At 40.8% G+C, this 22,553-nt stretch overlaps 1 protein-coding gene across 1 annotated transcript in view; it reads right to left on the bottom strand.

The window, feature by feature from the left end:
• AFF2 (AF4/FMR2 family member 2) overlaps positions 1-22,553 on the bottom strand; it is a 264,367-nt gene that overhangs the window by 770 nt on the left and 241,044 nt on the right. Inside the window, exons 16-22 of the mRNA XM_035891955.1 lie at positions 21,531-21,670; positions 20,908-20,971; positions 16,036-16,172; positions 12,170-12,241; positions 11,721-11,814; positions 8,135-8,184; positions 3,996-4,210 (exon numbers count right to left, since the gene is read on the bottom strand). Of these exons, the coding sequence (XP_035747848.1) occupies positions 3,996-4,210; positions 8,135-8,184; positions 11,721-11,814; positions 12,170-12,241; positions 16,036-16,172; positions 20,908-20,971; positions 21,531-21,670 (772 nt within the window). The remainder of the gene's footprint in view (positions 1-3,995; positions 4,211-8,134; positions 8,185-11,720; positions 11,815-12,169; positions 12,242-16,035; positions 16,173-20,907; positions 20,972-21,530; positions 21,671-22,553) is intronic.

Raw genomic sequence — 22,553 nt, 5'->3', positions numbered from 1 at the left:
GGGTGGGAGAGGAGAAGGAAATGCATCAGGAAAATAGCATCTAGGAGACGGGAACCTATAAGGGGAAAGAAAAGATGGATAAGGCCACTGGGATCCAGTGTTGGAAGCGTTAACAGGAGGTCAATAAACTGGGAGCCATAGTTAGGAAGCGACACACCAGTTTACTTTATGCCATGTGTTAGATGCTCTCTGGGTGAAAGACTGATCCTGTTAGGGCCAACAGAACTTTCCTAACTGCTTTTAATGGAGAACTGGATCGTGTCCTCTATTTTCCCACAGCTTCTCTTTCTGCTCCCACAGCTTTACTTTTGGCACAGGCATTCCCACATATACAACACTTACACTGTATTTAGGTGAGTGGGAGCCTGCTCCCAGTTAAAAGCCCCTCAGCGCTCAGATAACAACCAACGATCACAATAACCCGTGGATGAGCCCTGACATTCTCACCCTATCTAAAATCCAGTGCGTGGCCCTTGGCCAGCTAACACTGTATTGGCTGCAGTTCGGGAGAGCAGAAGCTGGGTACAAGATCATTATCAGTACTTTCTTCAGCAAGTAAGTGCTGCTTTGAGGTCTTCTATCCCCGTATTGACAGCCTGACCCTGGTCAGCTTGGGAGCTGCAGCAGTATCACAGCACAAAGTGATTTGGCTGGAGGCAAGCATAATTAAAGCTTAGGGCTATCACCAGTTGCGTTAAGATGCTGCAGCCAGCGGTTACTTCTAATCTTCCTTCCTCTGTCTTTTATTCCCCTCCTCCAGTGTAAAATCAATATGTTTAGAAGTGAAATAATGCACTGTCTTGCTTGCATTCTAGAGACCTCATTCTAGGCTCAAATAAATAATAAATGCTTTAAACACTGAGAATTCACCTTAAAGCCTAACATTTAAAAAACCTAAGTTTAACATTTCTTGAATGAAGCCACTTATTAAATTTATACGTGAAAGAACAGGCCTTTGTCAGTACAGAGCTGATAAGTTTTCTACTGCAGAGAAAAAGTGCTGCTATCTTTAGAAGCCTAAAAAAAAAATCTGATTTTGTAAATCAGCTGCAGGTTTGATGTTATAAATGGTGAACAACTCCCTGTGTGATCAACACAAACCAGCCCATGGGTTGGCTTTGGGAAGTCTGTAGTGCAGCCTGGCCTGCTACAGATGCGGAGTTCATGATGAACTCCATCTATTCTCCCACACACTCTGAACCCTACTGACCAGGGGAAATTCATCCGGAGGTATGCAGCCATATGTTCCTGCTTTCTTTTTCAAACGAGATCAGCTTGGCGGGTCACGGTTCTGCTGCTCTCCCTCTTGCTATGCCTTTTTATTTTAATGGCACATCTTTTGTCAGGCTGACAAGAAAGGCTTCTGTCTCCTGCTCTGAGCCAGCTGGACATGAGTCAAGTCCAAACTGGGAGCGTGCAGGCATACTTAGAGGAGCACAAAACCTAAGCTGACAGCCGTGGGCAAGGGGAGGCTGCATAGCTCCTACAATGTGGAAGAAATCTCTTGTGTCTCCACGGGCATGACCTCAGAAACATCTATGACAGCAGTAAGACCCAGATGTAAAGGCTATTAGACATTACAATGATGAGGCCACATTTTCATACCCATCTCTATTAGCTCATCAGGGACATTGGGCAAGACACCCCCTGTGATTCAGAAGACAACAGAAACAATGAGAGCTGACCACAAAAAACCAAAAAACAACAAAAAAAGAAAAAAATGACTGGATCTGCTTTTTTAAAAAGAAAATTCATTTTTATCTTAAGTGTGGGTTTCTTTGTGGGTTTGGGTTTGTTTGTTTGCTTTTGAGACCATTCTTATCTTCATGGGGGGAAAAAAATCTCATCTTTTATGGTGAACTGACTGCCCTGAGAGAGAAGCCAAGAGATCTGTCCTTTACCTGAGACTCAAGGCAGAGTCTGGGGTTTGCACCTCTCCTGCTTGCTCTCATGGGACATTTTTGAACTCACAGTCCACAGGCCAGCATGGGCACTGCACTGGCCCATCCGGCTGGCAAAGGTGGATTAGAGATCGCTATGGGGAAAAGGATGAGTCCTGTCCCAGCTAGGTGTTTTGAATTATTCAAGAGGTGCAGATGACATCTACTAAAATAATTACAGCTAAGTTCTATGAAACACTGCAACATTTCTCATGTCAACGTGTCTTAAATATATTCTTCTGTAAATGGAATCCATCATGTGGTATGACAAAGACCTGCAGAGTACCACAGCAGTTCTTATATACTCGTTTGTTACACCATGAATTTTTCAAATTGCAGTTTAATTGTATTTAAGCATGCAACTTTAAATTGAGTATTTAATTAGAAATGAGGTATCTTTCCAGGCAAAATGTAAAGTCAGACACGCTATAGCATGTATGAAACTCTGATCTCTCTCCAATGGTTTATAATACTTGAATGAAATTTGAAGGAACACGAACTTTCCATTCCATGTAACACGGCTGCAGTTTGTGAAACGAGATATGAAAGAACAGGGCACAACCCTAGATGTCTTGCTTGTGTGAGAAACCCTTATTCATGCATCCAGTCCCACTAAAGTCAAGGGGACTGCTCATCTGAATAAAGATTATTCCTACATGGCTTTGCAGAACTGGGTTTATTTGATCGTAAATCAAAAAGAGAACAAAGAAGAGTGTAGGGGGGGAAATGCAGAAAGAGAGTCAGCAGGTTTTTTCTCATCCAGCTCTAGGACTGATAACAGCAGTGGCTGGGTACATTTTCTGTCTGCTGGCTGAATGCCTGAGCTATTTTGATTCAATACCAAGTAGAACATTTAACAACTCCACAACACACAGGGCTAATTACAAGATTATTGCCATCTCTTTCTCCTATCAGAGCATCCTTCTGCATTCCCACTGTAACATTCTGCAGTACATTTGACAGGGAATCACTTTCACATTTTTTGAAAATGGATGCAGCTATGGAAAAAATCCAAAATGACTGCACTGCTACTAAATTAACCAACGCGAACAAAGGCAAGAAGCAGTGGGGAGGACTGGACAGAACTTCTATTATTGTTCCTCATCCAGGGATAGATCATTATGACCCACCATTCAGACATAAAGCTCTATAAATCTCAAGCATAGTTTCTCTAAATCAGTGGAAATTTGCCACTGACATTAATGGGAGTAAGATCAAACTGCATACAGTGAGCACATTTGTCAGGAAAAGTCAGCCATCTGAAATTTCAGTATAATTTAAGAGAATGAGCCAATTCATGATGAGAATATTTCCCAGTTAGGCTCTGCACCTCTAGTGTCAAAGAAAGCTTTGTCAATGATTTGTGTAAGCCCAAAGTTGGAATCTGAATAATTACATTATCACAGGGAAGTTCACAGCTGGCCAACAATTGGCCAAATTTGTCCTTTAGTTAAATCTCAGCCACTCCGCTATACTGGATATAACCCAGCCACAAACTGCTTGCCAAAACTCCTTTGAAATGACTGTGGTAAAGACTTACATTTTGTTGGTAGGAATAAACAAGCAGATTTGCAATCCAACCATAGGAGAGTCAAGGTCATGGCTTTCAGTGGACATCTCCTAATCGGACTCCCTGCATAAACATAAAATCTAATGTTTGCTTATTATCCTAGCTAGCACTTTAATAGTCTTAAACCGGTTGACAGAGCAGTATGAAAATAACCTTGGTGCTCTATGAGAAGCTGAAACTGTGAACGAATTTGCAGACTCAAAAGCTCTCATCACTTGGGGCTCATGTTCGCTAAATTATTTGCCAGCTGCTCTGATAACCCCATGTTCAGCGTGTGTTACACATCCCCGCTCCGTGCTTGACAAGAGAAGATACGCATTGGCTACAGTGACCAGCAAGCAGATTTGGTCTGTTTGCTCAAGCTGTCACAATTGTGCTCTTAGATGCGGTGGTTCTGGGTCCAATTCCCAATAACACCTACGAGAACAGAAAGCAAGCTAAAGCTGATGAGCTAAAGGGGACAGGGAAGAAGCCGAGCGGGGCACCTTTGTTCTCCTTAGTCAGCTTGTCAGCCATGTCCCAGTGCTCGTAGCTCCGCAGGACATTGTTGGTGATGTTGACGTGGCTGGCAGCCATGTGGTGGATGCGCTGAGGGATGGTGATGGTCCCCGCCAAGGAGGAGCCAGCGGTGCTGGTGCTGCTTCCAGCAGAGCTGACAGGGGATGGACTCAGGGACATGGGCGATGGCGTTTCTGTGCTCCTACGAGAGGTAAAAGGAGAGTGAGTCCCCCCTCACACACACCACTTCATTGCTGTCCTAAATGTACTTGAAAAATTAACTCTGCACCCCAGTCAGGGGAGAATGTGCAGTAGTACCTCCTGGTTTTATGAGAAAGGAGAGCTTATAAACTGGGAAGGATTGAAAATAAAAAGGGATTTAATTCTCCCTACAAATGAACCTGTTATTTAAAAAAAGAAATCTATCATAAAAATAGAGCAATCTTTCAGAGCAAGAAGTATCTCATAGCTGTAATGATTTTTCTACCTGCTGCCAGAAGCTGCAATGGCAGTTAGAAAACACTCAATGTGCAATATTGGCTTATTATCAAAGCATTTTGTGGAAATCACAATGACAGTTTGCTCCAAATACAGTCACCACAATAAGTAAAGTGCAAGTCTTAAAAGCACCCTGCAGAGCGGTATTAGGAGCTGAGGGTACCGTGGGATTATGAATATCTCTATAGGATTCTTAAGACTGGCTACAGAGATTTGTTTCTAATTGCCTGCAGTTCATCCGCACAGTTTTGTTCAGAGCAGTGTTTTAAGTTACCTACTTAGTGCAGCACTAATGTTCTAATATAGATTTTCCTTTAATTCTAACACCAGCAATTAGGAATCACCTGCTGGCTGCAGGCAGTGTGGAGGTCAGCACAGCAAGCTCATGTTTGGAGCTGTGCAGTGCTGAACGCTCACATACAGCTATTCTCTTTGAAAATTTGTTTCAGCGAACAAGATTAAGGGTTCCAAAAATCTCTTCTCTTGTCCCCATTTGGAACCACTTACCTAAACAAATGCATTTGATTTGCTGCGGAATACACTTGAAATGCAGGGCCGAGATGCTCCCGGCGCTCTCTGCGTGAAGCAGAGACACCAAAACTCTCCGGACAGGGATGTTGCAACCCCTCTCTTGACAGGCGGCCACTGATGCCTCATGCTGTGCAACAGCATCAGGCTCGCTCAGACTCATTATGGGCCTGATCCAAACCCCAGGGTAGAAAGGCTCCTCCTCTTGGCTTTAGCAGCCACCATCAGTGGTCCTGAATGTGAAGCCTGGGCACAGACCTGCTGTGCTGATACCTTGCAGGTGCTGTAGGCCAGCCCGCTGCCACGGCACAGCCTTGGGCTGAAAGGCATTTATGGCACCAGCTTTTGCTGCAGATCTTCCAGAAGTGCTCTTCTATCACCTGTGCTCCACAACAGGCTCCTGTTGATACATTCTTTTTCCAGAGCTAGAGACCACGTTAATTCAGCAGCCAGTAGCTTTTTACGCAGCTTATGTGTTATAGTTTAAGCATATCCTACAGCACAAATGTTTTATTTTTACGTCTCAAAACATCCCAGTTACTTGACACACCACAGTGTCTTTAATGCACAGAAGAGCTGAACTATAGTAGATTAGGTCTGGGAGCAGTTAAAAATCATAAGTATCTGAGGACACTAGGAGTATTTTGTTAGAGCCACTTACAACAAGCTGACGCACTTCTGCCAAATAAAGCACATTGTTCATTGGATTGAGCCTGTTGTGCACAGCCATTATTACTGTGGTGAGTCTATTAAATCTCTCTATTTTGTGCTTTCTGTCGCTAGAGGTGGGAAACATTTCTGTAATGAAACCAGGGAAAATTTGTTTCATTGCCAGCCTGGAACTCAGGCCAACTTTGTAAAGGTTCACAACCCTTTCAAACAAAAGTAGCCAGAAATTCCAGTAAGCCAAGCTGAGATTTTTGATGGTTTGAGATCCCAAGCGGACTACACTTCATGGCAATGGATAAGTTTTGTTTTGTTCAAAAAAAGATTTAAGAATAACCTGTTGTTTCCCCATTCTGAACCAGGCTGCTGATCCATCTTCAGTGGTGCCGTACCCTGATGGTGTTTGGTCTCTCCTCTGTGCTGTGCAACTTCTCTTCCCATCTGATACAAATTTGCAGGGGAATAAGAGGAAATTGTAGAGCAAGAAGCCCTGGGAAGGCAGAGCACATGCCAGTGGCAGCATCCTGGCCGGTGACAATCCTTGGGGTCACCAGGAGACACCTGAGATATACGGCACCTCTGAGCCAGCAAGGGAGCTTTTCTTCTGAGACTCCACGCAGAGGGGACAGAAGACCTGAGTGTGGCCTGTGTCTTTGTGTGTTGGGTCACAGGTGCCCTAATGACACCCTTATAACAAGGCCTTGCCGTATTCAGTTATTCTTACATGTCAAGTGCTTCTTTCTCTGAATAAAAGATGGAGATGTGCACTTTCAGAGCTTTGCTTCCGTATCTCCGAAGTTGGTGGGAAGACATCTATCAGCTGAGGGTTACGTTAGAAGTGGTGCTGACCTGAATACTGGGTTTCTGCTGCCTACCTTGCAGCCGGACAAGACATTTTCTCCTTCAACCAAAACCCCACCAATTCTAAATTCTGGGCACCTAATCAGCAACATTAAATAGCAAAGGAGATGTCACCACCTGCAGAGCACACACCTCATAGGGGTCTATTAGAGGACATGAATAAAAGGGTAACTTCCACTCCACGAAATTTTTAGGTATAAACCACTTCTTAAGGAACAAAAGAGGTGTAATGCTCCAGTGGTCTATTTCGGCACTAGAACTTTATGGAAACCTTACTGTATTTTTATTGCAATACAAGGTTTCACTGACATTTAAATGCCATGAAAAAACTGGCACATATTAAATAATTTAATTTTGTAGTTGCTTTTCCAATGTTAAAATATCTTTTAGGTTTTTATTTAAAGTGTTTTTGTATTTCAGCCCTTCAGTTTGTGTTATAATCTATACTTAAGTATCTCTATACACACACATATTCAAAATAATTTTGTGTATTTGGGGGTGCGTGTGTGTGTGTATACGCCAAAATATTTTGAATTATCTAAGACAGTATTTTCCTTTAAGCAAAATGTTGGAATTTTTGGTTTTGTACTGCTTAAGAACAAAGGCTTTTTGAAAACTATTATTTCTGTGCTAAACTTCAACCCCTTCTAATTCAACCCTTATTACTTTGTTTCCTTGGAGTGTCCAATAGTTATTTCTTCTTACGAACCACCAGAAAGAGACCATTAACAATAATCATTTTCACCTAGAATTCAGTCTACTCAAATAATGAAGGAAAGAAAGGTAAAGTCCTTCTCCTTTGTTTTACCTGTATCTGTATGCGTGGCCAGGAGAAAGGAGCCGGAGAAGTGTGTGTCAGGTGGCAAGAGACATGGCAAGATAAAGGCAAGGTTGCAGCAGCAATGCACCCTCGTTGAACAGCAGATAGTAACTGCATTACCCTGACTTCATATCTGAGGCAAGGGTGTTTTACTGTTAGTATAAAGCCACTGATAATTGGTTGACTAAGTGCCTTCACATTTTCACCACTATTACACCTTCAGTTTTATTAAACAGCACTTACCATATATCAATGAAATATTCATTGGTCTTTCATTACTAAACGAATCATTGAAAAATCATTGCAATGAAGGTTAACCTTACTTTGGCTTCCTGAAATGACATGGTACTTGCTAGCTAATTAACAGATATTTTTATGGCCTTCATTTGGCTTGAGAAGCAAACTGTCAAAGAATTCAGCACAGATCCAGCACGGCTGATTTTAGACTTAAGTTGGCTTTGCACAAAGATGAAGAGGTGTTTCAGCTCTTCCTTCCCACTCCCACTGGATGGCTCACATCAGTATCTGATTTAGCCCAGTGGGAGCCCCTCACCCCCCCCAAGCCCAAGGCAGCTGTAAGATCATTCTGTCGCCCAGAAAAACATTTTCTACCTGCTACATATTTGAAACACACCTGTAGCTCCCAAACCACTGAGTCATGGCCTGTCCTTTGCCTTTAGAGGCACCAAAACATTTCCCCCCCTCTTGGAACCATTTGTTCCCAGACAGAAGTATTTGGCAGAAAATACTCACTTTCCATTGCCGCCCCAAGGTGAGGGGGCCTGTGAGGCTTTTGAAGAATTCTGTAAGTACAAAACCAAAATGTAAATGAAGGTGATGCAAGTACATGAATACTGATGACACAAGGTTCCGCGCACGTAGCAGAACAGCTCTGCACATCAGTCCCACAATTAAATGGCTGGTGGATGATTGGCGGGTTCCAACCAGTAGCTTGGAAGTCACTTGATAAAAGAGGGAACGCAGTAAAGTTCCACTAAAAGCAGATGTAGTTCACAAATAAGTGGTTTAATTACTGCAAAGTAAGTTCTTCAGAATGCAAATGACTTCTTATCTTTAGGGGGACCTGCAATCTTTTAATAAGAAACAAAAAGAATTTGAGTTGATGCCTTAATGAAATTAATCCCTCCCAAGTTGCTAGGGAAGGTGGCTTGGGATTTAGACAGTACTAGAAATAAAACTTGCAGTAAGGATCTGCTTGAGTGCTGTTGTTTTTATGTATTTTATTTGTACAAATTGACTTTTCTTACCTGCTTACACACTCTGCCTTTCACATCTGTGTAGCACCTTGTACAACCCTGCACAAAAAGATTGCCCAGCAACAATAAACCCAGATTTTGTCAGTCTTGCTCAGACAGGGTGGTATCTTACTTAGTTCCCATAAAAAGCGGTGGTATCAGGGCTGAAGCTATCTATGTGTGCTTTCTGAAAACCCTCACTCTGACCTCCCTTGCAAAGAAGTCAGCACACACAGTGAAAATTTAATCAGAATTTACAAGTTCTCTGAGAGGTATTACCATTGTTATTACAAGATTCATCTGGTTCCTGTAATTGCTATTTTGCATGTGAGGCACAGAGATTCAGTGGGTCACAGAGCAGCCCAGGGCATGGCCCAAGGTCACCGAGTTCACCCTGGGAGCAAAATCCTACCCTTGACTTCTAAAACACAGCTGAACTTGCCAATCAGTATTGACCAAAGCAGAAAACATTGCCCAAACCATGATGCTGGCCTTGCCCACATGTTCCTATACAGAGTGCCACTGTGTTTCATTAAAGATGTGAGCACGACATGGAATGTTTTGCAGAACAGAGTATATCCAGTGTGTGTTTTTGCCACCCACTCATATGTAAGGAGGGAGTTCCTGAAGGAGGGAGATCTTAAACTCCCCTGGAAAGTCTTCAGGGATGAAGCAGCAGCTTTGATGTTAGCTTCTGCTGCCTGGGGATTGTTCCCGACAGTATCTGGAGACAAATACTGGATCTGTCAAGATTAAGATCTCAGTTGAATGCAGTTATTTAACAATGAAAATATTTGAAATAATTTTGCCAATGACTATTGAAAGCACATTTTCAAAACCATAAAAATCTTCCTGAAACTTTTAGGTAAAATGCATCAAAGGCTGCCACTTTTGCTAATCTTAAAAGGGTTGATCTCCATTTTAAAAAAATATAATTTTAAGTTATATTTTACTCCAAGTTGTCTCTAAATTTCACAACTACTTTTATGATTAAATATTTGGGGTTTTTTTTTGAAATGTCAAAAATATCAATTTGAAACTTTATAATTGGAAATTAATCAGAACCAGTTCTGTCCACAAATGGTTTTAATTTGGACAAAGTGGCATTTGTGAGGAAAAATATGAAAAACAATTCTGCCAAAAAATTCCTCTCCAGCTCTGCTGTAAACAGTGGGCTGCTTTCCACCATTAAAATAGTGCAAAATTTTGAGTAACAACTCTATTCAAATAGTTAATCTATTTCATTTGTATTACAGATTCTTGCTAGTGAATGCAGAGAAAATTGTGCAGCAATACAAAACTAATGCATAGTTAATAGGTCCCATTCTTTTCTTTTCTCCTCCTATGCCTTTACTGCAAAAAGATCCTGAACGTATACACTCAAACACTATTTCTAGCAAATGAGTTACAGTGCCCATAGCACACACACGTGGTAACTTTAGCTGAAATACTCAGCTTCAACTGGATGCCTAAAACCAGCAATCCTGATTGGTCTATTTTATCAGTTTTTTAAATTTTTTTTTCTTATTTTCATTTACATTAAGACATTTTCTCTGTGCGGATGCAGTGAAATGGTCTTATGCTGGGAGCAGTAATACGTTCTTCATTGTACCTATTTGCGCAGCTAGAGAAGGTAAAATGGCTTTAAGGGAAGAGCGAAATATCCCTGTCCCCTTCTTTTTTTTTTTTTTTTTTTAGAAATCATTACTTTCTGCAGAAAACATTTATCAAATGATTTGTCTAATAACCTTTCTTTAAGAGACAATCTACATTCATCCTGGATAAAATCTGTGGATGGAATACATTTCATGGAAATGCTGAGGGTATAAATGTGTCTTGTTCAAATTTAATTTGTTGCGCAAATCCCCAACTGACAACTCTGGGAGTACAGCAGAGGCACTCCTAATGTCTTCAAGAGAGCCTCAATTTGAGCAGAAGATCATAGAATAGAATCATAGAATGTTTTGGGTTGGAAGGGACCCCTAGAGGTCACCCAGCCCAACCCCTCTGCAGGGAGCAGGGACACCTTTAACCACATCAGGGTGCTCAGAGCCCCGTCCAACCTGGCCTTGAATGTTTCCAGGGATGGGGCCTCCACCACCTCTCTGGGCAACCCGTTCCAGTGTAAATCAGGAGTTATGTTGCTGAAGTTACAGAGAGACACACACATGGAGGACACTGGGGAAGTCAGGACTAAGTGGCAGTTGCTAGCACGATCGTACTGGAGTTTTACAGCAGCAGGACCATTTTATCACCATATACATGAAAATATTAAAACTGCAGTATTAAAGGTTTTACTGGTTTGCAGTACTAATATGTCAAAGCCTGGAATAAATTCACAGAGGCTGAAAAAACTAACAAAAAAAGACTGATGGGCTGACAAACCAGTATAATTACATAATTACAGAATAATATATAGTAATAAAATATAAGAATTAATGTATGCTTCAAACAGCATTAACCAGTAAATTATAAATATCAAAATCTTGGCAGAGCTGAACAAAGATTCTGTTTCTCTCTTAATTTAGGAAGGGTGAGGACTTGTCGTTCTCACACTGGGTGAACAGCATTTGACAAGGTAAAGCAAAACATCCCTAGGTCATGACAATCAGCGCATCTCCCCTCGGTGCAAGGTAAAGGTAAACTATCAAGGTGTAGATAAGGCAATCTGAAGTTCCACCAAAATAAAAGGAGAAATCTGAGTCTGCAATAAGCTTCAGCAAATCTCACTGAATTTAAAATCTAAATTTAACTAACTAAAGCCTAAGTAATTGCTTTATTATGGTTCATGGGGGTCAGTTCATAATCACTTGCACATTGAAATCTTGAAAGAATCACTTTCCTTTACAGGAACTTGCATAAACATTACATGGTGTTGAGAATAATGTTATTTCAGCTGAATCAAGTGACTAATCCAAAATCCCCCAAATCACTGTCCCCACTCCCTGGCAGTCATCCTGCCTGCACTTCCCAGGGGAGAGGTTAAATGTGGGACTTTAAGTCACGCAGTTATACTTGTGAGAGCTCTCAGTGCTAGTATGCATTTCATTTCATATCAATAAATTAAACAGAATAAAGATTACCTTAAAATATTCCATCAGAGATCTGGAGTACTTCATAGCATGGTCCTTCTTTAGTTTAAACATTCTCAAGTAGAGAAGTGATAAGCATCGGTAGCTGTGGTAATTAGGAAAGGATTATGTTAATTCCATTGCTTAATGAAACCTATAAACTGTAAAAAAAAAAATGCTGACCTATGTTTTGCAGTTTCTGTTCTAAGGTTAGATTTTGAAACACAAGCAAATGGAGAAAGAAAAAAAGTGGTCAAAAGCATTAAAATCCCATCTTGATAAGAGTATAAATTAGAAGAATAAATGTTTAGTCAGCTGCTGAAGAAATCCATTAGTTATCCTTTAATAGTTTAATGGAAAACAAGAATAATGATCTTCTGTAAGCTGCTTAAGTAATTCAGTACTTTTAAAGTCCTCCTTAAGATTTTAGCTGCTTCTCTCATTGTCGCAATGGGACTTACCATAAAACTGCTAATTTCTTGTCCCCTTCTGTGGCAGAAGAGCCTGTGAAATTCTTGAGTCTCATTGCATACCTTGTTAGAAAGGTGAGGAGAGAAGAAATTGAGAGTTAAGATGTTGCCAGGAATACTAGCCACACATAGGTATTCATTCTTCTCCGACTGCAATAGTTAATGGTAACATCGCTATGTAACGATGAGATCAATGTAAAATTAAACACAAAGCACCACTTAAAGTCTGGAGGGCTAAAGTAAATCACCAACCCATTTTCTGGGCTAACGAGATGAACTGTTCTTGGGCATATTAATGATATATCCAGCCATCTAGGCTGAGTTCTGCAAACATCTGTGATGAGTGTTGGACAGAAGTGTAAGATCCTGGCCCTATGTGTACTGAAGAACATATAATAAGGTTTTACGTATAATACTTTGGGATTGAACAGTACCTTCAAAATCCTTCTCATAAATGCTTCTTCGAAGCTTTTAATATATTTTATATAGAAAACGGTTTTAAATACCGGAAAGGTCATGTTCACAGCTTTTTAAATTCTTGGGTCCATTAATTTATGAGTCTTGTGTACTTGGTCTTCCCTCTCTAATTGCTGCTGTCCAGCATTTGGATGATCAAAGATTGAGTATTCCTACCTCCTCTCTCTTTTTTTTTTTCCCCCTTTAACTGAGCACACTCCATTCCATGCATTAGTCTCTTGAAAATCAATTCATCGCATAAAATCATTGTTCTGAGCCCTAATGCAATTTCACAGGTACTTGTGTTAGAATAAGTAATAGGGTTCAGCGTTGCGTAAGAAAGTTTTAAGGTATCCAGGCAGTCTTGATGAGTTCTCATTTACAAGGAGGTAATGGAGTGCAGGCAGGCAGTGCTGCTCTCACTCTGTCTTCCTCCCACCACCCCCATCATCAGACCCCAGCCTGCAGCCGCAGCGCACCACCCGATGTGCTTCCTCCACGTCCTATCTCACCTGCTCTTCGATATTGTTCTTCCAGTCATACTGAATGAATCTGATCAAACACAAAGATACATGGCGCTCTGGGATTTTCAGTGTTACGTTAGGGATTTTAGCATTACCATTAACTTAAAACACCTTTGCCACTCAGACCTGATATTCTCAATCTCTTTGATGCTCCACTTGCTTTCACAAATAGGAGTCTGCTGCAGATATGCAGGGCAGACACAAGTAATGCAAAAGGGGAAAATGGTACCTCTGAGGAAGTGAGAAAAATCTTCTATTTCTTATCTCACAGTAAAAATCTGTGTTAACATTAGGAGCCACATTGATAAAGAGTGTGTGCACAGCTGCATACTTGGTTTGTACACTCAGAAGCTGCTGTAGCCCTCAAGAATTGCGTATTAGTCCATGGAGTTTATTGAACTTGTACCACCTGGATGCTCACCTGGGCAATCACCTTTTTGCCACGTCTGACTACCGTCAGCAATTAAATGAGCAAACCAGTCTTGCACTGGCTGCCTACAAGATGGTGCGTACAGGAGTTGGTAAGTAAAGCTTTACCTTTGATGGTAGGTGGTGGAATGAATCTCACCTGTCTTTGGCTATTTAGAAATTGGAGATCTACTATAACAAAGCCCTCCAGATTCTTCCATAGCCAAAAGCAGTTCAAAAAGCAATCCAAAAGCAGTTCAGGCTCTGCTTCCATGCCAGGTTCTATCTACCACATAGCCTGCAGCAGGACTGTGCTGATACAGGAGCTGTGGGGAAGAGGAAGGCAGCGGGGCTGTTGATGCCGATGAGTGCCAGTTGCTCCAAGATGCAGCCGTACACTCAGCTGACTCCCTCCAGCACCAGCACCAGCGCCAGCACCACAGGGTGGAGGGAGCTGCAGGTATCGTTCATTTGTGATCTGCTCCTAGAGCCACCGCTCTCTGAGTTAAGTAGTGCGTATGTTGTGGCTATTGAATGAACAAAGATTTTTGGTCTGTCCACTTCTGAACAGACTTCTGGACTGACGAAGAACATTTTCAACGGTGCGATATGGTTTTCTTAATAAATAAAAATGAATGCAGGCTCCTATGAAGAAGCAGTGACTTCTTTAAAGAATACTTCCCGAGTACACTTCTTGGAGCACCTCTCCTATGAGGACAGGCTGAGAGAGTTGGGGTTGTTCAGCCTGGAGAAGAGAAGGCTGCGGGGAGACCTGATTGTGGCCTTTCAGTACCTAAAGGGGGCCTACAGGAAAGATGGGGGCAATCTTTTTAGTAGGTCCAGCTGTGACAGGACAAGGGGTAATGGTTTTAAACTAAACCAGGGTAGGTTTAGACTGGATATAAGGAAGAAATTCTTTACAATGAGGGTGGTGAAACACTGGCACAGGTTGCCCAGAGAGGTAGTGGAGGCCCCATCCCTGGAAACGTTCAAGGCCAGGTTGGATGGAGCTCTGAGCACCCTGATCTGGTTAAAGATGTCCCCACTCACTGCAGGGGGGTTGGGCTGGGTGACCTCTAGGGGTCCCTTCCAACCCAAAACATTCTATGATACTATGATTCTATGATATCCAATTTATGCTGCCATACAACGGTAGGTGTGTAGTTCCGGACACAAAGTACTGAACTGCCTGCTCTCGGAGTGCAGGAGGAGTTTCAGCACAGTGGAGCAGAGGTAGGCAGCTCCTTTCCTTAAGTCCTCTGTACTCAAGGGTTTAACTTGGATCATAAGCTTTGAGTGAATATGATTTTTTTGTTGAGTAATCTCTTTAGATTTTCTTCTTCTCTTTATGAAGTGTAGAATGTAAAAACATGTTTTTAAATATTTAACAGGCATATTATTTACCTGAGAGTAAGAGCTTCTTAAGATTTGATACATTTTATTATGTGAATACCTACTTACTCAAAATGTAAAACATGCATTATTTTTGGCAGTTCCTAATAGCTAGCCAGGCTTGTTAAAATCCTGCACGTTAAAAACCCACCTTTGTCATATTAAACCCCAAACATTTAAGGCCTGATTTGCCTCCTTTTCTTTCTCTTGTGTAAACTGCCAGTAATTACACTGACATTACTGGTGATATTCCCAGCATACACTGGGGAAAAGCAGAGGTGCATCACAGTGAAAAGGAAAAATCCTGTTGTTCCACTTACAGGTAAATTTAATCCTGCTTGATTTCACTTTGATAATTTGCGCAAGTAAAGCAAACAAGCCCTTAGTTACTCAGGAGACCATTATTTCTACGGAGCTAACACTACAAAACAGCTATAGGGAACAGTAGCAGATTTAAAAATAATAATAATTCAGACATTTTATTAGTAAGTAAAGGTGCTTTCATCCATATTCTAGCCTGTGAGTCTACAAAACTGTATTAAAACTAATTCAGCTGGTTCACACTCCTTTAACACAAAAAAATATACTTTTTTAATACAATAAATGCGGAAAGCTTCCTCTCTGGCTATCACCTTACGTGCCAAGTTTCAGCTTTTTTTTTTTAACAGCCAAGTTATAAACCTTTAAAAACAGGGTTTTTAATAGAAATCCTGATAGACTCACTTTAATGTTTTGAATTATAAAACTACACCTTTTAAAAGACAAGTGTCATTGCCAAACAGTGAAATTACTATACTTTACTTCCACCCACTACATTTCAATTTTAATTTTATGAATATTGCAAATTATAACACTCACATTATAACCTCTAAAGGGGATAATTTATAAAAGCAGTGTCCATCAATTATAAATTTTCCATGACATTAATAAAATGGCAAGAACTAATTATGATGACTTCTGAGATGAAGATGCCTTGGACAAATCATTAATACGTTGAAATGGTATTTTTTAAAACATAGCAGGTTCTAATTATGACTGAAATGAGATTATGAAAATGATCACAGAAAGGACATTAACCTGATGAGTTCCACAGTCTCTGAGTACATGGTGTATGGAGATTTAGCTTCTAATGGATCTCGCTCCATAGCGTTCCCGCACTCGATGAAGGAGAGGGCAGCATCAGCATAATTCACTGCTTTGCCGAACTTCTCCAGCTGAAATGGGAATGACACCATCAAGAAAATCCTTCAGCTTTAATTTCTAGGTAGACAGATCTTAATACAAAGCAATGCTAGCATTAAGATGGAAGCAAATCAACGCTGGTAGTTAAGAATGAATTCATACAGTAATTAAGGCAGGGTCTATGTTTTTATCAAATCTTTTTGGGTGCTATACGGCCAGGCGCTCCACAGAGGAGAGCCAATGTACGTCCATTGACATGCATGGATTTACACAGGCAACAAGGGACACCAAGCGTGTTTGAACAAATCCATGCTGCTCCTTGATATATGAACTAAGTTTGAATGTTACTATGCAAGGGTTAAGTAACAACTCAATGCCATTTGTCAGCCATCACATTCTGTGTTAACTGTTGACCAAAAAAAAAAAAAATCTCATCACTTATGCGATGACTGAAAGAGCAGAAAAAAAAGGGAGAAAATACAGCACTGCTAAATATTTTATTTTACTAGGATTTTATTGCAAAAGGTTTTAGCCCTCATAATGGTTGTGATTAAACTGACTTAGACATACTGATTTCTTTTTTTATGTGTGATGAATATTATATATGACATTTTTATAGTAAGTATTTTATAATAGTATTTAACATTTTCAATTTTTGATAGCTGGATATAAGAATTCTACTAATGTGGCATTTGATATAAGAGGTCCAATATACTTTAAATGATTAAAAAATTTCTTTGTATGTCTCTATCAAAATATTTTTGATGCATCTGCATATGTTTTCCATTCACAAAATGGAAGCCCATCCTAGCAACATATTAAGCAGGACAGTTAGTATTGGTCCAAGGTGACAATATATTTGCCTTTGTGGCTACTTCTAAGCGATCCTTACAACCAGTTCCCTCTGCATGCCTTTAATTTCAAGCTCTGCTCTTGTGCATTGATTATGTGCAAAGCTTTTGTATAATTGATAGGTATTGCTTGAATGATCATAGAAGGGGAAATATTTCTAAATGTTTTCTTTCTATCCCAATGGCCACTTCTCAGCATATTCTTCAAATTCCTTGCTTCAAGTCTTCCAAAGACGATTTTTTGTAGCATTAAAAAAAGGAATTTGGCTGCAAGCAAGTAAAAACACACAGTTTGAGCCAGAAATGGGATCTGATCCTGCCTCTGCTCCATACTAACTCTTGCAGAGTAGGTTGAATTACTCCAGCTCATCACAGCTCAGCCGAGAACAGTGAGGTCTCCGAGATCTCTTCCATATGGTACAGTCAGTTGCCACTGCAGCAGCCCACCCACACTAGTTGATTCCTTACTGCCATCCCAGACAAGGATGGGTTTTCACGGGCTTGCTCCCATAAGATGCAAAATGCCTTGCCCTTCACCAGAAATCTATTTTCCGTACAAGCTCAGGAACAGCATTGCCACAAATCTCATTAACATTTGCTGACATGTTTTGAGGTCACATGCGCTATCTTTCTAGCCACTCCAACACATCTTTCAATGCTGCGTATGCTTTGTCATGTCAGCACCAAGTAACCAGAAGCAATTGTTTCCATAGGACAACTAACACTACAGGATTGCACCGCAAATGTGTTACATGGAGATAATTTGTGTGCAGCTGTATTGATGCATGGATTTACACAGGCAACAAGGGACACCAAGCGTGTTTGAACAAATCCATGCTGCTCCTTGATATATGAACTAAGTTTGAATGTTACTATGCAAGGGTTAAGTAACAACTCAATGCCATTTGTCAGCCATCACATTCTGTGTTAACTGTTGACCAAAAAAAAAAAAAATCTCATCACTTATGCGATGACTGAAAGAGCAGAAAAAAAAGGGAGAAAATACAGCACTGCTAAATATTTTATTTTACTAGGATTTTATTGCAAAAGGTTTTAGCCCTCATAATGGTTGTGATTAAACTGACTTAGACATACTGATTTCTTTTTTTATGTGTGATGAATATTATATATGACATTTTTATAGTAAGTATTTTATAATAGTATTTAACATTTTCAATTTTTGATAGCTGGATATAAGAATTCTACTAATGTGGCATTTGATATAAGAGGTCCAATATACTTTAAATGATTAAAAAATTTCTTTGTATGTCTCTATCAAAATATTTTTGATGCATCTGCATATGTTTTCCATTCACAAAATGGAAGCCCATCCTAGCAACATATTAAGCAGGACAGTTAGTATTGGTCCAAGGTGACAATATATTTGCCTTTGTGGCTACTTCTAAGCGATCCTTACAACCAGTTCCCTCTGCATGCCTTTAATTTCAAGCTCTGCTCTTGTGCATTGATTATGTGCAAAGCTTTTGTATAATTGATAGGTATTGCTTGAATGATCATAGAAGGGGAAATATTTCTAAATGTTTTCTTTCTATCCCAATGGCCACTTCTCAGCATATTCTTCAAATTCCTTGCTTCAAGTCTTCCAAAGACGATTTTTTGTAGCATTAAAAAAAGGAATTTGGCTGCAAGCAAGTAAAAACACACAGTTTGAGCCAGAAATGGGATCTGATCCTGCCTCTGCTCCATACTAACTCTTGCAGAGTAGGTTGAATTACTCCAGCTCATCACAGCTCAGCCGAGAACAGTGAGGTCTCCGAGATCTCTTCCATATGGTACAGTCAGTTGCCACTGCAGCAGCCCACCCACACTAGTTGATTCCTTACTGCCATCCCAGACAAGGATGGGTTTTCACGGGCTTGCTCCCATAAGATGCAAAATGCCTTGCCCTTCACCAGAAATCTATTTTCCGTACAAGCTCAGGAACAGCATTGCCACAAATCTCATTAACATTTGCTGACATGTTTTGAGGTCACATGCGCTATCTTTCTAGCCACTCCAACACATCTTTCAATGCTGCGTATGCTTTGTCATGTCAGCACCAAGTAACCAGAAGCAATTGTTTCCATAGGACAACTAACACTACAGGATTGCACCGCAAATGTGTTACATGGAGATAATTTGTGTGCAGCTGTATTGAGGGGAAAAAAAAAAAAAAGTTGAGAACTAAATAGCAAAAGAAAAAGCAGATATTTTGTTCATGGCTATTTATGTCTGCCAACAAGTTGTATCGTAGCGGCCGGCCTCACATTCCCGTAAGAGCACTCGGGGTGTCAAACTGCATGTGACAGGCAAGGCCTGCCTGTGGGCAGCAGCGTGATGTGCTGTGCCTGCTTCTCTTAGTTCTGCTTGAGAAACACCCCCAATTCCACAAGGCATAGTCAAAGGTAAGAGGACAGGAGACAGGTCAACACTTTCTGAGTGAATCAGGCTGTGGAGGGAAGTGGATTGACATAGCATGTTGAGATCATCAGGAGCCGGAGCCTGTAAATATTTGCTACCGTGAAGCAGGCATCCCTGTGCCAGAACCATGTGTATTTTCTTTAAAGGTCAATCAGCTGTGGGAGGTGTTGTCAGTCTGGCTCTGCCAGCCTTCCCCACGTGCAGATGTCGGGGCTCTGGCTGAACACGCTCTGCTGCAGGAAGCAGCGCAGGCCACCTCCTGTAAATGGGCAGGTCGGGAGGGACGCCTGCTAACTTACTGGCACTCACGGCAGGTTGCCAAAAACCTGAACCCACCTCCCACAGAAAACACCCTTGATAACACTGTGCCCCAAGCCAAAAGGGAGCCCGGAGAGCTGAAGCAGGCAGCTTAACATCTCAACTCTCCTTCGGCTCACCAACAGCAGGGGGAGAGCTATTTTTTTCTAATTTATTTCTTTTGGTTCTTAAAAACATAGCACGTGGTTGTTCTGGGGGTTTTGGACAAACACTTATTTCCAAACAGAAAAACCTCTGAGGTGGAATGATATAATACGCATGCAAAAAACCCCATAAATAATAAAGTGAGAGGTGAATAATCAACCAGTTCTTTTTCAGTTGTGATTTTGAAGGCAAAGTGAATGGCCACACTCCATTTTAGACATCTTAGTTTTTAATAAAGAGGAGCCAAGTTCCACTTATCCTGCCTAAATGAGCTGCTGTTCTGCACTCTATGTAGCATATGGGAGCAAAGTCCCTAACTACAAAGCAAATGGCAGTGCTAGCAGTAGCTTGGATTGAACAAACTACGATAGAGTATAATCTGTCAGATTAAGTAGTTTTATCAAAATCAAAACACTTTGCAAATTTACGTCAATCTTACTGGAATTTCATCTGGGGTAAAACAAGAGGAAAAGCTTTCTCAGCATTGAACTACCTCATTGCAAGATTTTTTTGGGAAGATACCAGCCTAAAAGCATGCAACAAAAATGAATGTACTATTTAAAAATCAATTGTTGGAAATTTTAAACAATTGGATTGGGAATATCAAACAGTTTTACTACATGATAATGAGGTGGGGAGTGATTTGCCTTTCTTAACTTTCTGTTACGGAATATTTCAACACTTTTGTTTTAGGCCCAAAGTGAATAGGAAAACAGATTTCAAATACACATCATCTTTCATGAAACTACCTTACATCCTTCATAAACAGCATGACTGTTGCTCCTCCTTGGAAGAGATACCAGCTATTGTAAGGAGCTGCTTTTTTTGTTATTGAATTGTTAACAGCTAGAGATGGTGCTCAGGGTTTGACTTGCAGTGGACAGTGTGTTTATGGAGTACAATCTGAAGCATGCTTTAGTCAGTGGCAGGGTTCCTCTTGGTTTCTGAGGCTTTAGATGACATTCAGAATGTACATTTTTGTAACACCCAGCTCCATAGCGGAAAGAGACACACCCCCCCCATGATAACCTACCAACGCATCTGCTTTATGCTTTAGCTTCTTAGCCTCTTGCATGTAATAATCCGCATTGTGAAGCCTAAAGAGACAAAATCCATTATTTCAAGTCTTTGTTTTCACACAGTTGGACAAACATTGTTTGGGAAAATTGCTGACTGCTTCCAAGAACAATTTCAACATATATGCTCACTTATCTGTTTAAATCTTAACCTGATATTAATCTGAAGCTGCTATATGCAAAGATATGATGGGTGACCAAAATGTAAAATAACTAGCTGTAGAAACTGGCCACCCAAAGGACCCATTAATGTGTGCTGAACAGAGGAAAAGGAAAAATATTTTAAACTAATTAAGTATAAGAAGTTTCCATTAGAGGAGCTAAAATAAAAAAATGAGGAAGAATTACCGTGAACCAACATTCATGATCTGAAAACATTTATCAATAGAGTCTTCATTAATCAGTGGCAACAGTTCATTTGTAAAGATTAAAACTGTTTGTGCCTTTGTGCAGCGCTACCCACACAGGTGCCCAATGCCAGTGTTACAATCAAAGATCGCTCTTTCATTGGGAGCTCTGAGTGCATGAAAATCCCAACTACGTAACAATGCAGCTAGCACAGAGATCCAATAATACTTACACATCATCAAATGTTATTTTGGGTCTTCTGGGCTCAGAATTCCCATTGGAAAGTGTTGGCATCGCAGACCAGATGTCTGTTTCTAGATGGCTGGTGTCAAGAAGAGTGTTGGCTGTTGGTGTATTGTGAGATTCTTCCTCCTAGAAAAAAAGGACTGTTATTAACTCTTCATAGTTCAAACAAACACCTTCCAACAATATAAGTGCTCACATCCACCCCCCAAACAAACCCCCAAACAAAAGGCACTAGGAAGGACTCTTACATACATGGGGAAAATCTTTTTAATAGGGCCAGCTGTCACAGGACAAGGGGTAATGGTTTTAAACTAAAACAGGGTAGGTTTAGGCTAGATATAAGGAAGACATTCTTTACAATGAGGGTGGTGAAACACTGGAACGGGTTGCCCAGAGAGGTGGTGGAGGCCCCATCCCTGGAGGCATTCAAGGCCAGGTTGGACGGGGCTCTGAGCAATCTGATCTAGTTAGCAGTGTCCCTGCTCACTGCAGGGGGTTTGGACTAGATGACCTCTAGGGGTCCCTTCCAACCCAAACCATTCTATGATTCTATACCCAACTACATCGAGGGTACCTCACAAAACCACCCTTACATCCTTTATATCATAAGCCTATTAGATTAACCAGGCAATATGACTCTACTTCTGACCCCTCACCTGAATTCATTAACTTAAACTCTTAGGTGAAGTCAGCCTGGATACTGCAGTGTTACCGACAAGAGACACTGCTTAAAGTAAGGGTGGGAAAATCTAATGCAGAAGGGCTGGATGTAAACTCAACGTCATTCAAGATGGATAACACTAATGTAGCCTTTTTTTCTACGTTATTATTAGCTAACTCTCTGAAAAGTCTGCTCGGGTTTCCGTAAGGAATGGTTTCCTCACCCTTGCTACAGAGAACAGAGAGACGAATGGAAAGCGGAAGTCAGGAGTTGTGACTTCGCATTGACTAAAAACAGAGGCATAACAGAAGCATTTAAATCAGGCAATTGCAACTTGCAAGCTAGGTC

The sequence above is a fragment of the Egretta garzetta genome, unplaced genomic scaffold (genome assembly GCF_000687185.1).
Source record: "Egretta garzetta isolate BGI_Z169 unplaced genomic scaffold, ASM68718v1 scaffold53, whole genome shotgun sequence".
In the NCBI taxonomy this organism is placed as follows: Eukaryota; Metazoa; Chordata; class Aves; order Pelecaniformes; family Ardeidae; genus Egretta; species Egretta garzetta.
Note: the sequence above shows the minus strand (reverse complement) of the source record. Positions and strands in the feature narration are given on the sequence as shown.